The 21,702-nt window shown below is 54.4% G+C and overlaps 3 protein-coding genes across 4 annotated transcripts in view; all 3 read left to right on the top strand.

The window, feature by feature from the left end:
- Nucleotides 1-2,574, top strand: part of DNAJB12 (DnaJ heat shock protein family (Hsp40) member B12) — a 395,419-nt gene extending 392,845 nt beyond the window's left edge. Inside the window, exon 10 of one of the 2 annotated variants that reach the window (XM_050803635.1) lies at nucleotides 822-2,574. In XM_050803635.1, the coding sequence (XP_050659592.1) occupies nucleotides 822-851 (30 nt within the window). In that variant the 3' untranslated portion in view covers nucleotides 852-2,574. The remainder of the gene's footprint in view (nucleotides 1-821) is intronic. The other variant, XM_050803634.1, reaches the window with a different exon arrangement.
- ASCC1 (activating signal cointegrator 1 complex subunit 1) overlaps nucleotides 1-21,702 on the top strand; it is an 885,589-nt gene that overhangs the window by 648,173 nt on the left and 215,714 nt on the right. The gene's annotated exons all lie outside the window — the stretch shown is intronic.
- Nucleotides 1-21,702, top strand: part of PSAP (prosaposin) — a 517,400-nt gene that overhangs the window by 1,887 nt on the left and 493,811 nt on the right. The gene's annotated exons all lie outside the window — the stretch shown is intronic.

Genomic DNA, 21,702 nt, shown 5'->3' on the forward strand with positions numbered 1-21,702 from the left:
TTTCTCCAGCACAGCAGACTATTGTCCATGCCCTGGTATTCAGGCCATCACATATTGTGGGGCCCAAGAGAGCCCCACACGCACACTGCCTGCCTGATACCAGGAAGAACCACGTGGGAACAGGTGGGCCAAGAGCCCTCCTCTTCCTCCATCCCTCCAGCGAGGAGGAAATGGAGCAAGATGAACAGGCAGCCGCGAGGTGGGTGGGAGCTGGCAGGCTTGGCGGCGGGAGGGGCCGCGGGCCCTGACCACCCCCTTCTGGTGGGATCTGAGGCACTCTCTCTAATGCCACCACACCTGGCAGCGTGGAAACCACAGGCATCCGGCCCTGCCCAGGCATCTCGCCTGCGGTCTGAGGAAGGGAACAGAAGGTCATGAGTTCAGGGTCAGATGCAGCCGCTCAGCACAGGAGGGGTGGAGGGGAAATGAGAGTTGCTCGTAGCAGGCTCCCTCCTACAGCCCGGCGAATGGGGGTGCTGGGCTCTGCTCCCAGCGTTTGCCAGAGATGGCCACTTCGGCCAAGCCCGGAGAAGTGTGGGCAGAAGCAGTGAAGGTTCTCTGTGCGGGTGCCCTGTCCACCCCCTCCTTTGCCTGTGTCCTCCCAGCCTGGATCCACAGCTGACTCTGCCTAGAGGCCATTTGTGTCTGCCTCTGTGCCGCCGCAGGAGGGCAGACCGCAGGTGGGGTTGGTGGGGGTCGAGCAGGCAGCACGGTGCAGTGGTGCAGTGGCACAGTGGCAAGGGGGGCTACTTGTATGGCGTAAGCTAGAGGAACCGGTGCCGCCTGACTGCCGAGCTAACTGTTGCCACTCTCCTCCCCAGACTATGAAATCCCTGGAGAATTTTTGGTGACACGCACTGAGCCAAGGTGATGGACTGTATATTTGAGGAAAGACATACAAAGAAACAAAATTAAAATGGAATTGGAGGCCGAACGCTGCACAGCTGCCCTCTCTCTCACCCAGTAAATGCAGAAAGCTCTTAGGACAGACAGAAAACCTGCCATGGGGCTGCTTCCCTCCCTCCCAGGGCTGGCGGGAGGCTCCGCACCGGCTCTCTCCTAGGATACAGAAACCATGGCAACGAAAGTAGAATGTAAAACTCCCAGCAGATATCAGTGGGAAGGGCTGGGGGAGGGGGCACCCAGCTGCCTTTCCTCCCTCACAGGAGCCACCACCAGCCACCTCTCAGGAGAAGCCAAAGGCGCTGGCCAAGGATAGAGAGGAGGAAGAAAGAACTCTCCATAGAATGTAATTTATAGATGTGCGTATATGTATATATATCTATTTATATGTAAATAGGCATATATGAAGATATATATATATAGTCTACTTTTTAAACTCTGCAGGGATTTGGTTAAGTTGTTGAGCTGATTTCTTCCATGTTTTAGAAAATGAGGCCTGTTTGGGGAAGGCACCCTGGTGATGTTTTTGCTAGACATTAGCTAAAGCTGACAGCGTCAGGAGAGTCACGCCAGAGTTTTTCACGGCCCCCCGAAACCCCAACCTGGTTTTGATGGCAGCAGTAATCATGATAGTGTGAACCCGTGAAGGCCTCAGGATAACGGTTAACCTGAAGAGGAGCAGGCCGTGGAGGCAGGTACCAGGTCAGTATTGAGTCACAGGAGAGGCACGACAAGGACCTGCTTGGGTGAGACCACCCCTTCCCTCTGAGCAGCACTAGTGGGCTCTTTGTCCTGGTGCCCAGGAGCCCTCCAGCCCCCTGCCCACAGAAGGGAAGGCCTGCAGAGGGGGCCAGGATCTGCCTAACCACTTCCCCATCCCTAAGCCCCTCAGTGGGCTTTGCCTTATAGGTGCCACAGGGCACAGCTCCATCATTGCCACTGGTTTTTCCTAAGTCCTGCACCAAGGATTTCAGAAGGTTCTTCCTCCGAGTCAGCCAGTGGTGCCGGGACCCCAGGGCAGCCTCCTCAACTCCTGAAGAAAAGTCAGTGCCCATGGGTGCCTCTCTTCACCCGCTGTGGATGTGACCACCAGGCCTCCTCTTGTACCTTGGACAAGGGGTACACCTGAACCAGAATAGTTTTCTTACCCTCACCTTCAAATGAGGATTTTGCTCAAAACAGCACTTGCTGCCAGGGGGAGGAGGGAGGTTTCTTTATTCCCACAGTTTCTACTGGGCCTTCTGGAATGACCGTGTTTTCCTGTGGCGGTGAGTGTGTCGTTGAGCCCACCGTCTTCCAAAGCCTTACTTCCCCAAGCTGCCAGCCAGGAGGTGATAGCCACCCTCCCAGAGTTTCTCTCGGCTCTTTTTTTAAAAGTCCCCCAACAAATAGGATTCTTGCTGGGAAAGGAAGTTTGGTAAGGAAATGTCAAATCTGGTTTTTAAACAAGGTCCCACCCTGCAATGAAGCGGCCACCTCAGCCCAGAGAGATGATAAGAACTGATGTGGCCAGAGTGCCTCCCCACGGTGGCCCCGGTGCTCTGCCCTCACACCCCGACCATCCGGTCTTGGTAGATGTCCCTAGATGGGCTGAGCCATGTGCAATAAGAACATCGATCCTAAAGGATTCCCCGGAAGCTGTATTTCTTCAATTAGAATTCTCAAATTGTACATCTGTAAATATATGTTTATTATGTGACTGGCCGTGGTGGGTCTGCGTTGAGCAGGGAGGCTTAAGGGAGGGGGCTGGGGGCACAAGCCCCTGCTGCTGCTGACACTGTCCAGCCTGTGCCACAAGGAGTTCTAGATGATGAGCCTGAATTTGCCCCAACCCCTGACCCAGGCCAACAGCCACTTAGGTCTGCTGTTCCAGAACTAACTCCATCCAGGCAGAGCGGTGCTCAGATGGCTGGGGGGCTGCAAGACTTGAGCAGGCTGGGTCCCTGCGGTCCCCAACGCCAGTCCTGGGTGGGCATCTGGGCCACGACCATCACCTTCTGCTTTTCCCTCTCCCACATCGTCCCCACACCCTAATGTGCCATGTGCCTGCAGAGTATTCAGAATTCCCGGCCCCAGCCTGGAGCTCGATCCCACTCGGGAACCAGAGCCTGGGAAAAGAGTTTGTTTCCATCGTCCTTCCCACCAACCGCCCCCACAGCCCGCCCTCCTCTCCAGGAGGTTGAAAAAGTTAAAAATGTGGCAGCCCGAGTCAGGTCAGGCTGTTGTGAATGGAGCGGCAGATCTGCCCAGGCCTCCCAGAGACAGGGCCCGGCAGCCCTGACTGGCGGACCCAGGCCCCTCCCGCGGCTGCGCCAGCCAAAGACAGGCGGGCTGCCCGGTGGTGCCACCACGGCCCCGGAGCTCATTGGCTGCCCCTACCCGGGGTCACCACAGCCTGCCCTGGTGTGCAAGCCGCCACTTGTTAGCTACGGTTGGCAGAGGCGTTGCAAGCACCCCCATTCACCCACCTCATCCCCCTGCCCTCCCTGCGTGGCTCGGCTGTGAGCCAGAAAAGGTGGGATGCACGCTCTGACTGCAGCAAAAAAGGCTTTGACAAGTGTCCCCCACCCACTGTCAGGTGGCAGAATGCCGCACCACTACATCCCAGCTCCCCGGCTCCGCCAGCTTATTGCCTTGTCCCTTGCTGCTCCCAGGTCCAGAGAAAAAAAACCGCTCCAGAGACAAGGAGCACACACCCGACCTGCCTGTAACCTCATCCCCACCCCACGTTGCTCAGACAAAGTCACCTGGCGTCTGGAGCAGGCACACAGCAGTGCCAAGAATCAGGTTAAACAGACTGTTGACATGGTTCAGAAGCCGCCCAGCGTCCCTACCAGACATCACGCCACGTGACATGAGCAAGTCAGCTCACTTCCCAGAGCAGGAAACAGGCTTGGGGGAGGAAAGTGGTGCCCAGGGTCTTGAAGAAACCGTGCCGGTCTCGGGTCCCTGTAGCAAAGTGGTCATTCTACAAACAGTTGCTCAGCCCAAATTTGCTGCACTCAGGGAAATCAAACCCACTGGTGTCAGGTAGAATGGGCAGAAGACCCGAGTCCAGGAGGATGGAAAAGATGAAAAGGCCACACTGGGCCGGGCGCGGTGGCTCAAGCCTGTAATCCCAGCACTTTGGGAGGCCGAGGCAGGTGGATCACGAGGTCAGGAGATCGAGACTATCCTGGCTAACATGGTGAAACCCCGTCTCTACTAAAAATACAAAAAAAAAACTAGCCGGGCGTGGTGGCGGGCGCCTGTAGTCTCAGCTACTTGGGAGGCTGAGGCGGGAGAATGGCGTGAACCCGGGAGGCGGAGCTTGCAGTGAGCCGAGATCACGCCACTGCACTCCAGCCTGGGAGACACAGCGAGACTCCGTCTCAAAAAAAAAAAAAAAAAAAAAAAAAAAAAAAAAGGCCACACTGAGGATGGTGGCACTTCATCTGATGGGCTTGGCCTAGGGAGCAGCTGCCCATTTGAGTAGGGTCTCCTGGCAGTGACACAGGCATCCATCTGGCTGCACCAGGAAACGTCATCCTCAGGAGGCAGCGTCACAGCCCCCATGGGGGCTGGGGCTGGATCTTTGCTCTGCCATTTACTGACTGAGTGACCTTGTGTGTCGCTGAAGGAGTTCAGGAAATGCCACCCCAAAATCTGCCATTTTGGTGTGCTGGTTACTTCAAACTGGGGGCGCCTGAGCAACAACAAGTATAGAAAGGGCTTTCTCTGAAGTTCCCTCATCTGCCTAAGTTGTCCTGAACCCCGTCCCAGAAATCTTATCTACCAGGGAAGATTGACTCATTGACACCAACTACCTAGTATTCTTGGGGCTGCTCAGACAACTGTTAACGAACTGAGAGACTGACTTTGACTTTTTGTGTTGTTTTTTTTTTTGTTTTTTTTTTTTTTGAGACGGAGTCTTGCTCTGTTGCCCAGGCTGGAGTCACTGCAAGCTCTGCCTCCCGGGTTCACGCCATTCTCCTGCCTCAGCCTCCCAAGTAGCTGGGACTACAGGCACCCGCCACCTCGCCCAGCTAACTTTTTTGTATTTTTAGTAGAGATGGGGTTTCACTGTGTTAGCCAGGATGGTCTCGATCTCCTGACCTCATGATCCGCTTCCCTCAACCTCCCAAAGTGCTGGGATTGCAGGCGTGAGCCACCACGCCCAGCCGAGACTGACTTTTTATCTGCATACTGAGACAACTTTTGCTTACCATAGAGTTCTTCCCCTCACCCTCCCAAACTTGCGTTGCCATCACCCACCAGAAGCTCCCAGCCCATTTTCTTTTTCTTTTTTTTTTAAGGTACAAAGGTTATCCTGGACCCCACCCCGCCCCCCCCAGTTCCTTTTCTATAGCTCAAGATGTGATCCTTCTTGGAATCTCATATTTCATGGGGCTCCCATGCCTACGTACATAATTAAATATGATTTTTCTCCTGTTAACCAGTTTATCTGTCCATGTAATTCCTAGCACAGCCAAAGACCCTAGAAGGGTGGAGGGAGCCAGTTTTTGCTCTCCTGTGTCATTTGACCGCCCTTTGCCTCCCTGTGTCATCTGCAAAATGGGAGTGACACGAACACCTACTTCATAGGGTGGTTGTGAGGAGTAAACAAGTTACCGCATATAAAGCACTTAGAACAGTGCCTAGTACATGGTGAGTGTCATTTGGGTGTTTCTTGTTTGTCCTTAGTGGACAAAGATTAGCTGAGCACTGACTGGGTGTCAAGTCCCTTCCAAGCAGTGAAAGCTCTAAGGTGACTGAGACGAGGACTGCCCTTGAGTAGAAACCCTGGGAGCAGAGCCGGTGTGAGGGCTCTAGCCAGGGACGCTTGATAGTGGAACTGGCGTTTGTGAAGGAGGTGAGTGCGGGCAGCACTGGGGTGTGGGTGGACTGGGTGCTCCAGCATGAGCAGAGGCAGGGAGACCAGAGTGCAGAAGTGAGCATGTTTGGGAGCAAGGCCCAGGCCAGGCCCCTAGTCGATACCTGTCATCATGCCAGGCCCACCCAGTGGCCTTGGGCAGAGAACTTTCCCAGGCATGAACGAGAGACCCTGAGCTTCTCCACTCCTCGCTGCACCCTGTCCACTCAGCAATTCACTCAGCAAGTACTTCTGCACCTTTCTTGGTGGCCTGCCTGCCCTCAGGGAGGCTGCAACTAACTCTGTAAGCTGAGAAGGCCATGCAGTGGAGGGGCTAACACGGCAGACAGGACTGTCACTCCCGCCCCAGACCCTTATAAGGAGATGTTTCCCCAGAGACAGGGCCCAGACCTCCTGTCACTCTCACAGCCACTTGGGCATGAAATAAAGGTCCAGGTCTCAGGCAGGACAAGGGGCAGGAGGGCAGGCGCTCTCTAGGACCCCACGGCCAGTCTGCCCAGAGCCCAGGAGTTGGGGCTTTGCTTGGGGAGGGGGAGGGCAGGGCCTGCCACATCTTGTCCACCTTCCCCACCCTCCTACCAATTTGGTCTAAACAAAGTCCCTAGGGAGGGAGGGCAGGGCTGCTCCCAGACTGGCTGGATTTTTCCTTGAGGAGACAGGGTGCAGCTCCCCACTGGAGCCCGTGATAGTCAGAGCAGGGTTCAGGCCAGGGCCGCAGGGTCCCCGGCTGGCAGTCCCACTACCTAGACTGAATTATTCTCATTTTTCAGATGGACTCAGATGTGGAGGCCCAAGAGACAGGTACCTGGCAGCACAGGAGGATACAGTGGGCTCCTTCAGATGGGGAAGTTGGGGCCAGAGGGAGGGAGTGGGGCTTACCAGGCCCGGCCTCATTACCTCACACCGACAGCCCAAAACCTCCCCTGCACTCCTCCTGGCCCCAGGTACCCTGCAGGGCCCTCTCACCCTGACTGCAGCCTGTGGAGCCCCCTCCCTCCACTGTGGAGCCCTGCTGCCCTGGTTCCCTTCTGCCTGAGGCTCTTCTCACCCCTCAGGGCCCAACCTCCTGCCACCTCCTCAGGGAGGTCTGGCCTGGCCCTTTAGGGCCTCTCACATCCTCTTCTGGAGGTATTTGTGTAGTTCTTAGGCAAAGACTTCCCTGGAGAAGAGGTTCAGGGCCGCGGCCCCAGGGCCTGGGCACCACACTCTGGGGTCTCCATGGGAGGCTGAGGGAAGGAAGGAGCCCGTCAGCACTGAGGCACTGTCCCCCTGCAGCATTCCCAGCCTCGCCTACTCCTCTGCCCAGGGTCACCCTAGGGGGCTACTTTGCAGCCATAAACTCGTGCCCTGGCTGGGAGACACTTCTCCCAGATCTTAGAGGGCTCAGACCCAGGGCCGTCAGGCACGGTGTGCGTCCAGCTGGACGGTGGGTGGAGAAAGCAGTCTCTCAGGGGACGGGCACTGGGTGGGGGCTTCTTCCTTTTCCCACCTCCTGGGGGAAGCAGAGTCCTGCTGAAAAGGCCCCACGTCTCCTCTCCCGGCATGAGGACAAATGTGCCAGGGGCCAAAATGAGAATCACAAACAGTGGTCATCGAGGGGAGCGTGGACTGCTGTACGAAGAGGTCACCACCCCAAGAGGTAGAGGAGGCGGCTCTCTCCAGCACTCAGGCCTGTGCCAGATGGCACCAGTCACTCCTGGAGTCAGACCCAACTCTGTCCCCGGCCGCCCCAGTGCTGCCCTCGCCACAAGCCCTGGAATCACCTCTGGCAGGCTCTGCCATCTGCTGGGTGCCAGCCCATGGCCTGCATGCAGGAGGTGGCATCATGGGCCCTAATTTTGCTTCCAGCCACACGTCAAACAAGCCAGCTACCACCACTGCAGGTGCCACACGGGTGCAAGTGTGTCCACGGTGTTCAGGCTGTGAGTGACAGGCCTTGCGAAGCCACCGCAGGTGCTCAGAGCTTCTTCTCTGTGGATGTCTTTAGTCCTCAGTCTCTCTCTGGTCCCACCTTGGCATGGAAGCACTGAGCACAAAGCCCAAAGATTGGAGTTCCAGCCTCAGCCATGGACGCGCTAGGCCAGGAGGCACTTTTCATCTGTATTATTTACTTATGAAATCTTATTATAGTCTGGGTGCAGTGGCTCACGCCTGTAGTCCCAGCACTTTGCAAGGCCGAGGCGGGTGGATCAAGAGGTTGAGAGATCGAGACCAGCCTGGCCAACATGGTGAAACCCTGTCTCTACTAATAATACAAAAATTAGCTGGGTGTGGTGGCACGCGCCTGTAGTCCCAGCTTACTCAGGATGCTGAGGCAGGAGAATAGCTTGAACCCAGGAGGTGGAAGTTGCAGTGAGCCGAGATTGTGCCACTGCACTCCAGCGTGGCAACAGAGTGAGACTCTGTCTCAAAAAAAAAAAAAAAAAAAATCTTATAGGCCAGATATGGTGGCTCACGTCTATAATCCCAGCACTTTGGGAGGCTGAGGCAGGTGGATCACCTAAGGTCAAGAGTTCAAGACCACCCTGACCAACACAGTGAAACCTGCCTCTACTAAAAATACAAAATTACCGGGTATGGTGGCGCATGCCTGTAATCCCAGCTACTCGGGAGGCTGAGGCAGGAGAATCACTTGAACCTGGGAGGCAGAGGTTGCAGTGAGCCCCTGCCATTGCACCCAAGCCTGGGCAACAAGATCGAGACTCCATCTCAAAAAAAAAAATCTTCTTATAATTATCATCCCACAGACGTCACCAGTTCAGTCACTAAGGATGTCAGCCTCTGTCAGCCACTGAGTTTATAGGTGTCAGCCCTGTTAGCCTGACCCATATCAACTTTGTACAAACGCCCTACCAGGGGGCCAGGGTCCCTCATGGGGGCTGGGGGCCCTCCCGGACCCAGCCTCACCCCAGGATCCTAAGTCCAGGCCTCTGCTTTCAGGACCCTGGGCCCAACATCCGCCCACTCCCTGCCAGCCTGGCCACAGTGGGGTGGGATTGGAGCCTGGAGGATCGAGTTTCACGTCCTACAGCTGCCCATATTATTAGCTCTGGAGGGGCAGCCTGGGCTGTAACACAATTCAAGGAACTGTTGACTTGGCTTCCAGCCCAGCAGCTGGGAGGGACGCATGGAGTGGGGAGCAGGGCCTCTGACTCCTCCCACCCCCCAGTGCCTGTTGTGAGAGCTAGAGAAGACTGCTAGACGACCGACTGAGTCCCTCCAGGCGCCACTGATGTCCATGCGGGCACTGGGGACTCTCACGGCCTTTGGGCAACCCCAGCCAGCTGCCTGACTGCTGGCCTCCTCCCATACCTGTTTGTGCAATCTCAGCCTCCTGCTCCTCCCACTGCCCCTGGCTGGAAGGTGATGGGGAAATGGGTAGCCCTACTCCTCAGCCTGGAAAAGGACGCTCCAGACCCGCAACAGGAGAAGGAAAGTCCCCCTCCTCTCCGCCTCCCTCATCGACTCCTGCCTCTTTCTGTTGCTGGTGTCTGCAGGTGCCAGCACCCCCGGAGTAAGCCAGGGAAAACCTGGGCCTGGGCCAGGGCCCCAGACTGTGGCTCCAGGAAAGGACCTGGGCTCCTGGCCAGGCACCCAGCCCTGCATTCACAGAGGTATCAGGAACCAGCCTCCTAAGACCCCTGAACCCCTCCCTTGTCGGCCATTGGGAGTCACACCTTCCCGCATGCTGTTGGGGACTGAGAGAAGCTATGTGGATATCCTACACACGCCTGGAAGTGCCCCACGGGGTTGGCTGTTGCATAGAAGGTTTTGGCCCTGTCCCTTCCCTAAGAAGGGACAAGGGACCTGTGGCCCCACTGAACTCTGCATAACAGACCTCACTGTCAGCAGAAACCAGCGATTAAGAATTTGAGGATTTTGGCTGGGCTTGGTGACTCACGCCTGTAATCCCAGCACTTTGGGAGGCCGAGGCGGGTGGATCGCCTGAGGTCAGGAGTTCAAGACCAGGCTGGCCAACATGGCGAAACCCCATCTCTACTAAAAATACAAAAAAAAAAAAAGTCAGGTGTCGGGGCGGGCGCCTGTAATCTCAGTTACTCGGGAGGCTGAGGCAGGAGAATCACTTGAACCCAGGAGGCGGAGGTTGCAGTGAGCCAAGATTGTGCCACTGCACTCCAGCCTGGGTGACAGAGGGAGACTCTGTCTCAAAAAATAACGAAAGAAAAGAGGGAGGGAAGAAGGGAAGGGGAGGGGAGGGGAGGGGCGGGGCGGGGTGGGGCGGGGCGGGGAGGGGAGGGGAGGAAGAAAAAAGAAAGAAAAAAAAGAAAGAGAAAGGAAGGAGAATAAAGAAGAGAAAGAAAAAAGAAAGAGGCCGGGCATGGTGGCTCACGCCTGTAATCCCAGCACTTTGGGAGGCCGAGGTGGGCGGATCACAAGGTCAGGAGATCGAGACCATGGTGAAACCCCGTCTCTACTAAAAATAGAAAAAATTAGCCGGGCGCAGGGGCGGGCGCCTGTAGTCCCAGCTACTCGGGAGGCTGAGGCAGGAGAATGGCGTGAACCCGGGAGGCGGAGCTTGCAGTGAGCCGAGATTGCGCCACTGCACTCCAGCCTGGGCGACAGAGCGAGACTCCGTCTCAAATAAAAAAAAAAAAAAGAAAGAAAGAAAGAAAGAGAGAAAGAAAAAGAAAAAGAAAAAGAGAAAGAGAAAGAATCTGAAGATCTCAGCACTGAATGGACAGTAGCAGAACATGCTGGGCTTGGGGTCTAATTACTGGGCTGCCTGGAGAAGGCAACAAGGACAACATCCTTGTCCTGAAGGCATAAATCACAGAGTGTCAGAGGCTGTGAAGACGGTTCTCAAACTGTATCCCCAGAGCCCTGGGCCCCCAGGGCTGTGGGGTGAGAGTGGGAGGGTGCCCGGGGCTCTAGCCCACCTGTCTCAGTCACCCACTGTTACCTCTTCTGTTTAGTATAGGTGGAATTGTGACTGAAGAAGGGATTCCATGGCCAAAATAAATATTTAAAAACCAGACACATAATCTACCCCCATGATTTTACCACTGAGGAAATCAAGGTCTGGAAAAGAGAAGTGTAAAATGACTGTAAAACGGCTACACAGTCTAAGGTACCTTGGTCTAAGGCCAAGGTTGCCCAGCTCAGTGGTGTTGGAGTTGCTGCCTGGGACACAGACCATCCCCCTGCCCCAACCCTGGGCTGTGGAAAAATAGCCAACACCGTGGATGAGGAGGGCAAAGGTGGTCCGGGGGTGGGGTTTGTCCCCAGCAAGGTCTGGGCCTCAGCCACGGCTCCCCTGACCTAAACCCCTAGGGTTAGAAGCCGGGCTGTCCCTGAAGGCAGCCCCAAACCCTGATCCAGGAGGGCAGCGGAGTCCCCTGTCCACTCCTCTGAGCAGCTGAGAGCTCTGCAGGTTGTCACCCTGGCAAGGCCTCTCCAAGTAACCAAAAGCCCTGCCAGCCTGCCAGTTAGCCATCGCCACACTCCCTCCCATTCCTCCTTGCAAGTACCCGACAGTCTGCAGACCTGGGGCCAAGCTTACCTGAGGCCCATCCTGGGCTCCTGTCATTATTTCCTGCTGTTCCTGGGTGCCGTCCCCAACCCTGCCCTATATGGGTAGGTGCCCTTCCTCCCCCAGTCCCAGCCTCTGCTAACCTGTCCACCCTACCCATGTTGACAGGCCCCTATCCTCCCTGGCCGAAGTGGCTCACAGGTCTTCCAGTCAGCCCGGGGCTCTGGATTCTCACACAGCCCAGCCCAGTCTCTCTCCAGTTGAGGTGGACAAGGTGACGCCCTGACCTCAGACAGCGAGCCGGCCAGGGGCTGGGTCCTGCGGCCCTGACTAGGTGAGACTCCGTCAGGAAACCAAAACAAGCTCCCTACACCTGCCCTCTCACTAGGATACACCTTGCAATGCTGCACCAGGGTGGCCAACCGTCCTGACTTGCCTAGGACTCTCCTGGTGAGCACTGAAAGTCCCGAGTCCCCAGAAACCCCTCAGATCTGGGCATACTGGGACAACTGGTCACTCCACTGGGACACACATCCCAAGGGTCATCACACCTTTCCTGTCCCCACTGAACCAGGTATTTTTTCTTTCCATAACCCTGGTCTCTCACAAAGACAGGGTGGGGCCACAGGCAGTCCCCTCTGCCCATCTGGCTCCCTCAGACTGGGCTGAGGCTGGCCACAGGCCCATAGTGTTGTCTGAGGCCTGCTGAGTTCTGCTGAGGAGCTGAGCAGAGGCTCCACAGCCCATCAGAGGCCCAGGCCTGTTTAGGCCCTGTGAGATGGAGGATGGAGGAACCCAAGAAAGGCGCTGGGCTCCATCCCAGCCCTGAGTTGTCCCCAGGCTGGGGCAGGCCATTCTGAGGTGATCCCAGGAAGGCAACCCCAGCACGGGAACCAGGCCTACCCGGGGCCCACTGAGGCTGCCTCTACCTGTCTGGGCTTGAGGTGAGTCACTTCCTCCCTCAGCTGGTATGTGATAGGGAGGAGAGGGTTGGGGAGGGGGCAGCACATCTAAAAATAGCAGGGCCTAGACTGGTGGAAGATGCCCCAAGAGCTTCCCCTTGGACCAGGGAGGACCCGGCTTCCCATGGAACCGACATCAGCCATGGCCCCCACCAGGCCCCGCGTTAGGCCAGGGAGAGAGATGGCCAAGACCTCCCCCACCCCCGCTTCCCAGGCTCAGACTCCCCTTGAAGGCTGAGATACAGGAGCAGCGCTGGATGGGGTAGGAGCTTGGAGAGAAGGAGGCCTCCAGCAGACAGTACTTGTTCATTCCCCGCCCTGTGCACGCACAGAGATGCACGCACACAGACACAGGCACGCTCCCTCGCCCAGCCCGGCTTCATGAGTCATGTCCCTCATGCCAGGACTCATCTCCCTGGTCAGCAGGGTGGACTGAGGACCCACTGTGTGCTTGAGCCACACCCTGGAAGACAAGGAAGCCATGCTTATGACCGTCCCTGGCCTCGGGGACTCCATATCATAAGAGGCCACTCAGGAAAGAGGAGAATATCCAGGGCAAAAGCAAGAGGCAGGCAGGGGGTGTGTGGTGGATGAGCTGGAGTCCGGAAGACCTGGTTTCAAATCCTGACACTCACCCTTTCTAGCCATGTGACCACAGACAAGCTGTATGACCTCTCCTGCCTCCACTTCTATCTATATAATGGATGCCATGTACAGCCCTTGTCATATGTCAGATACAATCATGCATATAAAGTCCCCAAGCAATCAGAGCTCTTGCCATCAAAACTTATGGTATCAGGCTAGAAACCTTGGGGGCGGGGGTACTTTGAAGATGTCGGTAGACCTTTCTATCCCATGGACTTACTGTGACATTCCACCTGGCCCCACCTGTGATAGGGAAAGGGGGAGGCAAGCTGGGGGAGAGGAGCTGCCGCTCACAACAGCGCCGGCCACTACTGTGAACACTTGATATCATTCTCATTTTCCCTCAGCCTCACAACAGCTTTACAAAGTAGGCATCACTGTCCCCATTTCACATGTGGAAAAATGGAGGCCAAGAGACATTCAATCACCTGCCCAAGGTCATGTAGCTGGCCTGGGGCAGAAGCCAGATTGGGGCCCAGATCTGAGTGTGATCTCCCTGTGCATTGTGGGATGAGGCGGGGTCTGTCATGCCTGGGGCTGGCTGAGGGTGCAGAGGTCTCTGACCTTTTCAGGAGGAGCCCCTAGAATCCCCTGCCTGAGGTGACTATGGAATATGCGGAGCCTTTGGCTGGGACTGCCTTCCTCCTGTCTGGTCCCACCTCCCCAGTGCGGACCCCCCTGCCAGCCCTCAGACCCCTCCCAGAAACAGGGAAGGGCTCCACTCCCTCTGGAAGTAACCACCTTCACTTCCAACTTCAGCTTGGTGAGGGAGGTACCGCGACCCCCGAGTGACAGAAAAGGGAGCCAGATCAGAGGGGTCGGGAACCTGCTCTCATGCTCGCAGAGCTGGGGAAGCAGAGCCTGGACGGAGCCCCGGCTGCTCAGACTCCTAAGCTGCCAGTCTGGATCCCACACCCCAGCTGTTGGGTGGGGCAGGGACTTCTCTGCTCCCCCTGCTCCTCACGATTCCCGGAGCCATCCCTGTTTGTACAGGCTGGGGTTACACGCAAAGTGCAAACCTTGCATCAGCCAGACAGGCCCCGCTCTAGTAAGAGCTGCTTTCTGCCTCTCTGGGCCTTCCCCACCGTTATCTGACTCATCCCCTGACAGTCCCAGGAGACTAGAGAGAGGCCAGGTCTCTTATCCCTATTGCACAGATGAAGGGACTGAGAGAGGAAGTGACTTACTCCAGTGACTCAGGGCCAGACCTGGCAGCAACCCAGGCTGAGGAGGCCACAGGTGTAGCTGATGTGGCCTGGGGAACGTTCCCGGGTGCCACACAGCCAGAGAAGCAGTTTTTAATGCCTCACAGCAGGCACAAATATCAACCGATGTGTGTCAAATAAATGAATGAATGTTGCAGGCCCTGGGTGAAAGATGAGGGATGATATTGAGGAAAAAATAAATAGGATACAGGGAAGGAAAAAAAAGCCAGAAACCCAGACATGCCCCAGTTGCGGCCTCTGAGCCCAGCTGGCTCCCTCCTCTGTAAGAACCTTCATGGCTATCACTTACTGGGTGAGTGCTAGTGACTCTGATATAACGCTTTGTAGCCTTTTTTTTTTTTTTTTTTTTTTTTTAAATCGGGTCTCACTCTGTTGCCCAGGCAGGAATACAGTGGCATGATCTTGGCTCACTGCAGCCTTGACTTCCTAGGCTCAAGGGATCCTCCCACCTCGGCCTCCCAAAGTGCTGGTATTGCAGGAGTGAGCCACCACACCCGCCCCTATAGCCTCTATCTTATTTCATCCTGACAACCCAGTGATGCTATCATCCTCCCCATTTAACAGATGAGTTATCTGAGGCTCAGAGAGGTTACTCAGTTCTTGCTCCAACTGGCACGGGACCACACTCCAGGGACTGACTTGCAACTGCTCTCCAAACCCAGCAGGGCAGATGTGCCCCTGCGCGTGCGGTACCCACGTGGGGCTGCCTAGGAGTGTCTGCGGGTTGGCACCAGCTCCTGTCAGAGCAGTGCAGGGGTGGTGCGACAGGAGCGGAACCCAACGCCAGTGGCCGGGGCGGGGTGGGGGCGGATAATGAGCCAGGGCGCCTGGGCTGCAATGGGGCTTGGGCACGCCGGCCCACCCGTGTGCGCAAGCCCTGGGCGCCCCCAGCCCCGGGCGCCCTCCCCAAAACCCAGCCACAACTGGGGAACTGGGGGCGGGGCTAATGCTGGAGGCAGGGCCCGCCGGCGCCCGCTGACTGCCCGCTGTGCGTTGCCAGCGATTGCCCCATCAGGCCGCATCCGCTTTCGCAGTCCTGCACGTTGCGCACACAGCGCGCCTGCCTGGGCGGAGCTGCTTGTCCCGGGCCCCCGGCCCCCCGCCCGCGGCCCCGCCCGGCTGCCTTCTCCCCCGGCTGAGACCCGGGCCAGACTGAGTCCCTAGCGGCCCATTACCCCGCCGGGCTCGTCCCAGACACCTTTGATGGCTGCCCTTTGCCCCGTCTGGTCTGAGCGGACAAACGAGGGAAATTGAGTAAGCCAGCTCAGCAAGACAGGAAGCTCCTGGCCGCTTTGTTACTCATGATTTTCAGCAACTTGGGGAGTTGGGGGCAGGGGAGGGAAGTCCTAGGGAAATTTCTGGAGTTCAAGAAGTCTGGGGACTCCAGGACTGGGAGCACCCTCGGGGTGTAGTTGGCCCTAGTAAGTAAGTGCTCCACAAATTCGTGTTAACATGCATTTTCAAGAATGCAGTTTATTTAATTTTCAAGTCTTCAGTCCCAGCTACACGGTAGGCTGAGGCGGGAGGACCCCCTTAGCCCAGGAGGTCAAGGCTGCAGTGAGCTACAATCTTGCCCCTGCACTCCAGCCTGGGTGACATAGCTAGACTGGTCTCAAAAAAAAAAAAAAAAAAAAAAAAAAAAAGGCATTTTCTCACTTACCTGCTTTGAGTGCCTGCAAGAAAGAATCTCCAGGTGAAAGGGGACAGGTTGAGGGCTGGAGCTGAAGGCTGGCATTTGGGGCTTGAAGTTCTGCACTTGGCATTGGTTTGCTGTTTCACTTGGGCAAATCTCTTGGCCGCTCTGGGCTGCGTTTCGTTGGGGAATCAGTAATAAGGCAACCTGTCTGGCTCTAAGGCTCAGAGGCACGAGGCAGCCTTTAAATTTCCAGCAAGCAGGAGAAAGAGCCTTTGATTTGAAGCAGAGATTTCCTCGTGAACGTTAATATTCTGGGCTTTTCCAGGCTGGAGCCTTAGAACTGCTGTTTTTAAACTCAGTGACATGAGTAGTCCCCTGTTGCTTACAGAATTTCTTGGCTTAGCATTTGGGGTTTTCTCATGTTGATTCTACCCTGCCTGTATGGCTTCACCCCCAACTACACCCCTACACTGTAATTAGGAAGAGCCTCAGACTTCCCCACACACCCCACACAATGTTCAGACTTCTGTGCCCGCACTCATGCTGCTCCTTCTCCCGGGAATGCTTTCCCCTACGCTCTTCAAATGATTGGCTCTTTCTCATCTTGATCCCCACATAAATGTTACTTGAGTAGAGATCCTGTTATTAACTCTCAGAGCTTCCTGTTTTCTCTCTTTAGCTCTTACTGCAGTTCAGAATTCGAAGTTTCTTTCTCCGCCAGGCTGAAAGGTCGATAAGGGAGACATCATGTCTGTTTTCTTCATCTCCACATGCCCGGCACTTACCAAGGTGCCTGGCACACACTAAGAGATCAATAAATATACATGGAAAGGGGCCGGGCGCGGTGGCTCACGCCTGTAATCTCAGCACTTAGGGAGGTGGAGGCAGGCAGATCACCTGAGGTCAGGAGTTGGAGACCAGCCTGGCTAACACAGTGAAACCCTGTCTCTACTAAAAATACAAAAATTAGCCTTTTGTGGTGACACACGCCTATACTCCTAGCTACTTGGGAGGCTAAGGCAGGAGAATAGCTTGAATCCGGGAGGCAGAGGTTGCGGTGAGCCGAGATCATGCCATTGCACTCCAGTGTGGGTGACGAGCAAAACTCCGTCTCAAAAAATAATAATAGGCCGGGCGCGGTGGCTCAAGCCTGTAATCCCAGCACTTTGGGAGGCCGAGACGGGCGAATCACGAGGTCAGGAGATCGACACCATCCTGGTTAATACGGTGAAACCCCGTCTCTACTGAAAAGTACAAAAAACTAGCCGGGCGAGGTGGCGGGCGCCTGTAGTCCCAGCTACTTGGGAGGCTGAGGCAGGAGAATGGCGTGAACCCGGGAGGCGGAGCTTGCAGTGAGCTGAGATCTGGCCACTGCACTCCGGCCTGGGCGACAGAGCGAGACTCCGTCTCAAAAAATAAAAACAAACAAACAAAAAAATAATAATAATAATAATAAAGGCCGGGCACAGTGGCTCACACCTGTAATCCCAGCACTTTGGGAGGCCAAGGAGGGCGGATCACGAGATCAGGAGATTGAGACCATTCTGGCCAACATGATGAAATCCTGTCTCTACTAAAAACACAAAAATTAGCCAGGTGTGGTGGTGCATGCCTGCAGTCCCTCCCAGCTACTCAGGAGGCCGAGGCAGGAGAATCTCTTGAACCCAGGAGGCAGAGGTTACTGCGAGCCAAGATCACATCATTGCGCTCCAGCCCAGGCAACAGAGTGAGACTCTGTCTCAAATAATAATAATAATAACAATAAACAATTATGGAAAGGAAGAATGAATGATTAGCAAAAGCATGGAAACATTTTCTAAAAAGATGGGGGGGGGCATGCATGTATGTAAATAAAGACATAGATATGTCAGTAAACATAAGAAAAAGTCAAGAAAGTATACTACAACCTAATTACCCCCAGGGAGTAAGATGAAGATTTCTGATAGTTTATTGTATATTCAAGTCTTGCTTAAAGATCAGGTCTCTGGTCCTGCCTGCGTGCTGGGCTATATCTGAGCATGCTGCCAGGCACCCTGAAGCCAGGCCTGATGCTGCCTCCTGAGTCCAGTCCTAATGATCCTGCTGAGGCCAGGCAGAGGGACAGATGGCAGCAGCCCCTCACGTGCCTGACTTTGTCCACTGGTGCAGGTGAAAGCAGAGCTGGTAAGGACAATGACAGTGCGGGACTGACAACAGGCTGCCCATCTCCACCCAGCAGGTGCCATCGCTGCAGGTGGCCTTGGGCCATCAGCAGAGCTTCAATGTGACAGGAAGCCTGGCCTCCTGCAAGGCTGGGCCCAGCTGGCTCACTTCCAGGTTCAGGACAGAGCCTAGGCTGTGGGAGGCACACCAGGCAGCTTTTCACTGCTCTCGGGGTGCCTAGGTCAGGGGCAACCTTTTTTTCTTTTCTTTTCTTTTTTTTCTTTTTTTTTTTTTTTTTTTGAGATGGAGTCTCATTCTGTCACCCAGGCTAGAGTACAGTGGCACAATCTCGGTTCACTGCAGCCTTCACCTTCCAGGTTCAAGCAGTTCTCCTACCTCAGCCTCCCAAGTAGCTGGGATTACAGGCATGCACCACCACGCCCAGCTAATTTTTGTATTTTTAGTGGAGACAGGGTTTCACCAGGTTAGCCAGATTGGTTTTGAACTCCTGACAGGTGATCTGCCTGCTTTGGCCTCCCAAAGTGCTGGGATTATAGGGGTGAGCCACTGCACCTGGCCCTCCAGGAACAACCTTGTGTGAACAAAAGGACTCTCGCCCATTCTGTGTCTCACAGAAGCTCCTGTGAGACCGGGAACAACAGGGTTGAGACCAACTGGGCCAGAGGAGAGGAAGGAAGAGTGGCAGAGGGCCCAGGGTCGGATGTCTGAGTTTCTGTTCCCATGGGCACCTCTCATTATGCTTGTCAGGAAGCAGAAGAGAGTGCAAACTTTGACCTCATCTGAACTAACCCATCTCACCCTGGTTTTCCTTCCCCTGACTATCTCCGAACCTGTTACCCCACTTGGAAAATCGAGGGATAGTTCAGGGGTGAACCCTCCATTCTGGAATCACCCAGCTTCCAGCGGTTTCAGGTCCACACCCACCAGTTGTGTGACACTGGATAACTGGCTTTGCTCCTGCTCTGCCTCAGTTTCCCCAGAAAATTCGTTAATGCATGGAAAGTGTTTAGAAGAGATCCTCATAGACAGTAAGTGTGTCTGTTCCCTGTAGTGTCAGCTACTAACTATGGCTAGGAAAATAGCAGTAACTTCCTCATCAGCTGTACTGAGGATTCCATCAGATCAAATATGTAAAGTGCTTGGTGTAAGCACACTTAGTGTTCACTGTTTACTTGTCTTACTAAAGATCACACAATGGGGCTACAGATCTTGGTCCCTGAAATGCTGGGGCATGAGCACGGTGGCTGCTGGGGGCTTCCTGGGAATGGAGCACAGGCCTTCCATGTCCCCGGGAGCCACATTAGTCTGATGGTGTTACCGACTGTTGTGTTGCTGAACTGTCTGCTTAGTCACCTGCCTGCTACCTCAAACACATTTAAACCAGCTCCTTCTGGACTGGCTTTCCCAATATACTATCCTGGCACTGTCACAGGCCTAGAGCACTGGGCAAAGTGTCAGACCTGCTGCAAAATACAACTGGCACTTTATCTGACCCTTGACTCCTGTTCCAAGCGGAAATACATTGGCAGGAACTTGCAGCAAAGCTGAAGCAAGCCTGGGAGCTGGAGTAGGAAGGTGGCCTGGGATGGCCAACCACATACGTCCCCCAAGCCCTCCATCCTTGTTGGCCCCCCTTTGTATTTATACAGTGTTACTAATTAATGTCATTCCTAGTTATGAAGCAGTTTTACAAACCTAGGCTTAATTGTGAGCCCTGGATTTGTAGAGAAGGGATGGAAAGAGGGGAAAGAGAACCATTCCCCCAAAACTCAGGGAAGTACACTGCAGAGATTTCCTCTTTCTTCCCTCAGTGTCATTTGGAGCCAACTTTCTGGAGGCCAGGACAATCTTTTGCACAGTGGTGCTGTCCGGAACTCCCCAGAAAGAGCCCATGACAATGGCAGCAGGGACAGCCATGCCAGATTGGAACTTGGCCAGCTATGGAGGGGAGAAGTTCTCAGCCTGGGTGTCTCCACCCCAAACGAAGGCCAAGGGCAAGGGCAAACCTCTCTTCCCTCCGGGTTCCATTTGGCAACTCCTGCAGGGAGGTCCCGGGCAAGTCTAGGAGGTCCCAGGCCAGTCTTAACAGGTCTTCCTGCAGGTACTCCTGGAAGGCCATTGTCTTAGAATAAAAGGAATTCCAGAGAAACCTCACCCCAAGCACACATCTGAGCATTCAAAAGAGCTCAAGCTCCTGAGTGAAAGGAAATGAAGGCAAAGAAACAAAGTGGCATGACCAGAAAGAGTTTTACATGTTAAGTTGCATCTTTTCTTTCTTTCTTTCTTTCTTTCTTTCTTTCTTTCTTTCTTTCTTTCTTTCTTTCTTTCTTTCTTTCTTTCTTTCTTTCTTTCTTTCTTTCTTTCTTTCTTTCTTTCTCTTTCTCTCTCTCTCTCTCTCTTTTTTCTTTCTTTCTCTTTCTTTCTGATGGAATTTTGCTCTTGTTGCCGAGGTTGGAGTGCAGTGGCATGATCTGTGCTCACTGCAACCTCCCCCTTCCAAGTTCAAGTGATTCTCCTGCCTGAGCCTCCCAAGTAGCTGGGATTACAGGCGCCCACCACCACACCTGGCTAATTTTTGTATTTTTGGCAGAGCTGAGGTTTCACCATGTGGGCCAGGCTGGTTTCAAACTCCTGACCTCAGGTGATCCACCCGCTTCAGCCTCCTAAAATGTTGGGATTACAGGCGTGAGCCACTGCGCCTGGCCAAATTGCATTTTCTTTTTTCCTTTTTTCTTAGAGACAGAGTCTCACTGTGTTACCAGGCTGGAGTACAGTGGTGCAATCAGAGCTCACTGCAGCCTTGATCTCTCAAGCTTAAGTGATCCTCCTGCCTCAGCCTCCGTAGTAGCTGGGACTACAGGCATGTGCCACCATGCTCAGCTTATTGATTGATTGATTGATTGATTGATTGATTGAGACAGGGTCTTATTCTGTCGCCCAGGCTGGAGTGCAGTGGCACAGTCTCACTCACTGCAACTTCCTCTTCCTGGGTTCAAGTGATCCTCCCACTTCAGCCTCCCAAGTAGATGGGACTACAGGCACTCACCACCATGCTCAGTTAATTTTTAAATCTTTTGTAGAGACGAGATCTCCCTGTATTGCCCAGGGTGGTCTCAAACTCCTGAGCTCAAGTGATTCTCCTGCCTTGGCCTCCCCAAGTTCTGGGATTATAGATGTGAGCCACTGTGCCTGGCCCTAAATTGCATTTTTTGAAGCTCCAGAATTCCCATAGCACAGGTAATATTGTCAAAACCTTAAGGCTGGGCAAGGTTGAGGCCCAGGCCTGTAATCCCAGCAATTTGGGAGGCCGAGGCAGGTGAATCATGAGGTCAGGAGATGGAGACCATCCTGGCGACATGGTTAAACTCCATCTCTACCAAAATTCAAAAAATTAGCCAGGTATGGTGGCGGGCGCCTGTAGTCCCAGCTACTCAGAAGGCTCCAGGCAGGAGAATCACTTGAACCGGGGAAGGGGAGGTTGCAGTAGGCCAAGATCGTGCCACTGCACTCTAGCCTGGGCGACAGAGTGAGACTCCTTCTCAGGAAAAAAAAAAACCTTAAGCTTTACAGATTTGGAATTCATTAGATTCAGAATGTTTAAAAAATCAGCCTGGTCAAATTTCAGTATAAACTGAATATGAGATTATATTATGGAACCATTGTTAGTTTTCTCCCATGTGAGAATGGCAATGTGATGATGGACAGCAGCCTATTCCCAGGAAATTCGTGCCCAAGTGTGTGACTTCTCAAATGGCTCACCAGGAAAATTTTACAGATCAAGCAAATGTGGCAAAAACTTAACC

This window comes from Macaca thibetana, chromosome 9, assembly GCF_024542745.1.
Source record: "Macaca thibetana thibetana isolate TM-01 chromosome 9, ASM2454274v1, whole genome shotgun sequence".
NCBI lineage: Eukaryota > Metazoa > Chordata > Mammalia > Primates > Cercopithecidae > Macaca > Macaca thibetana.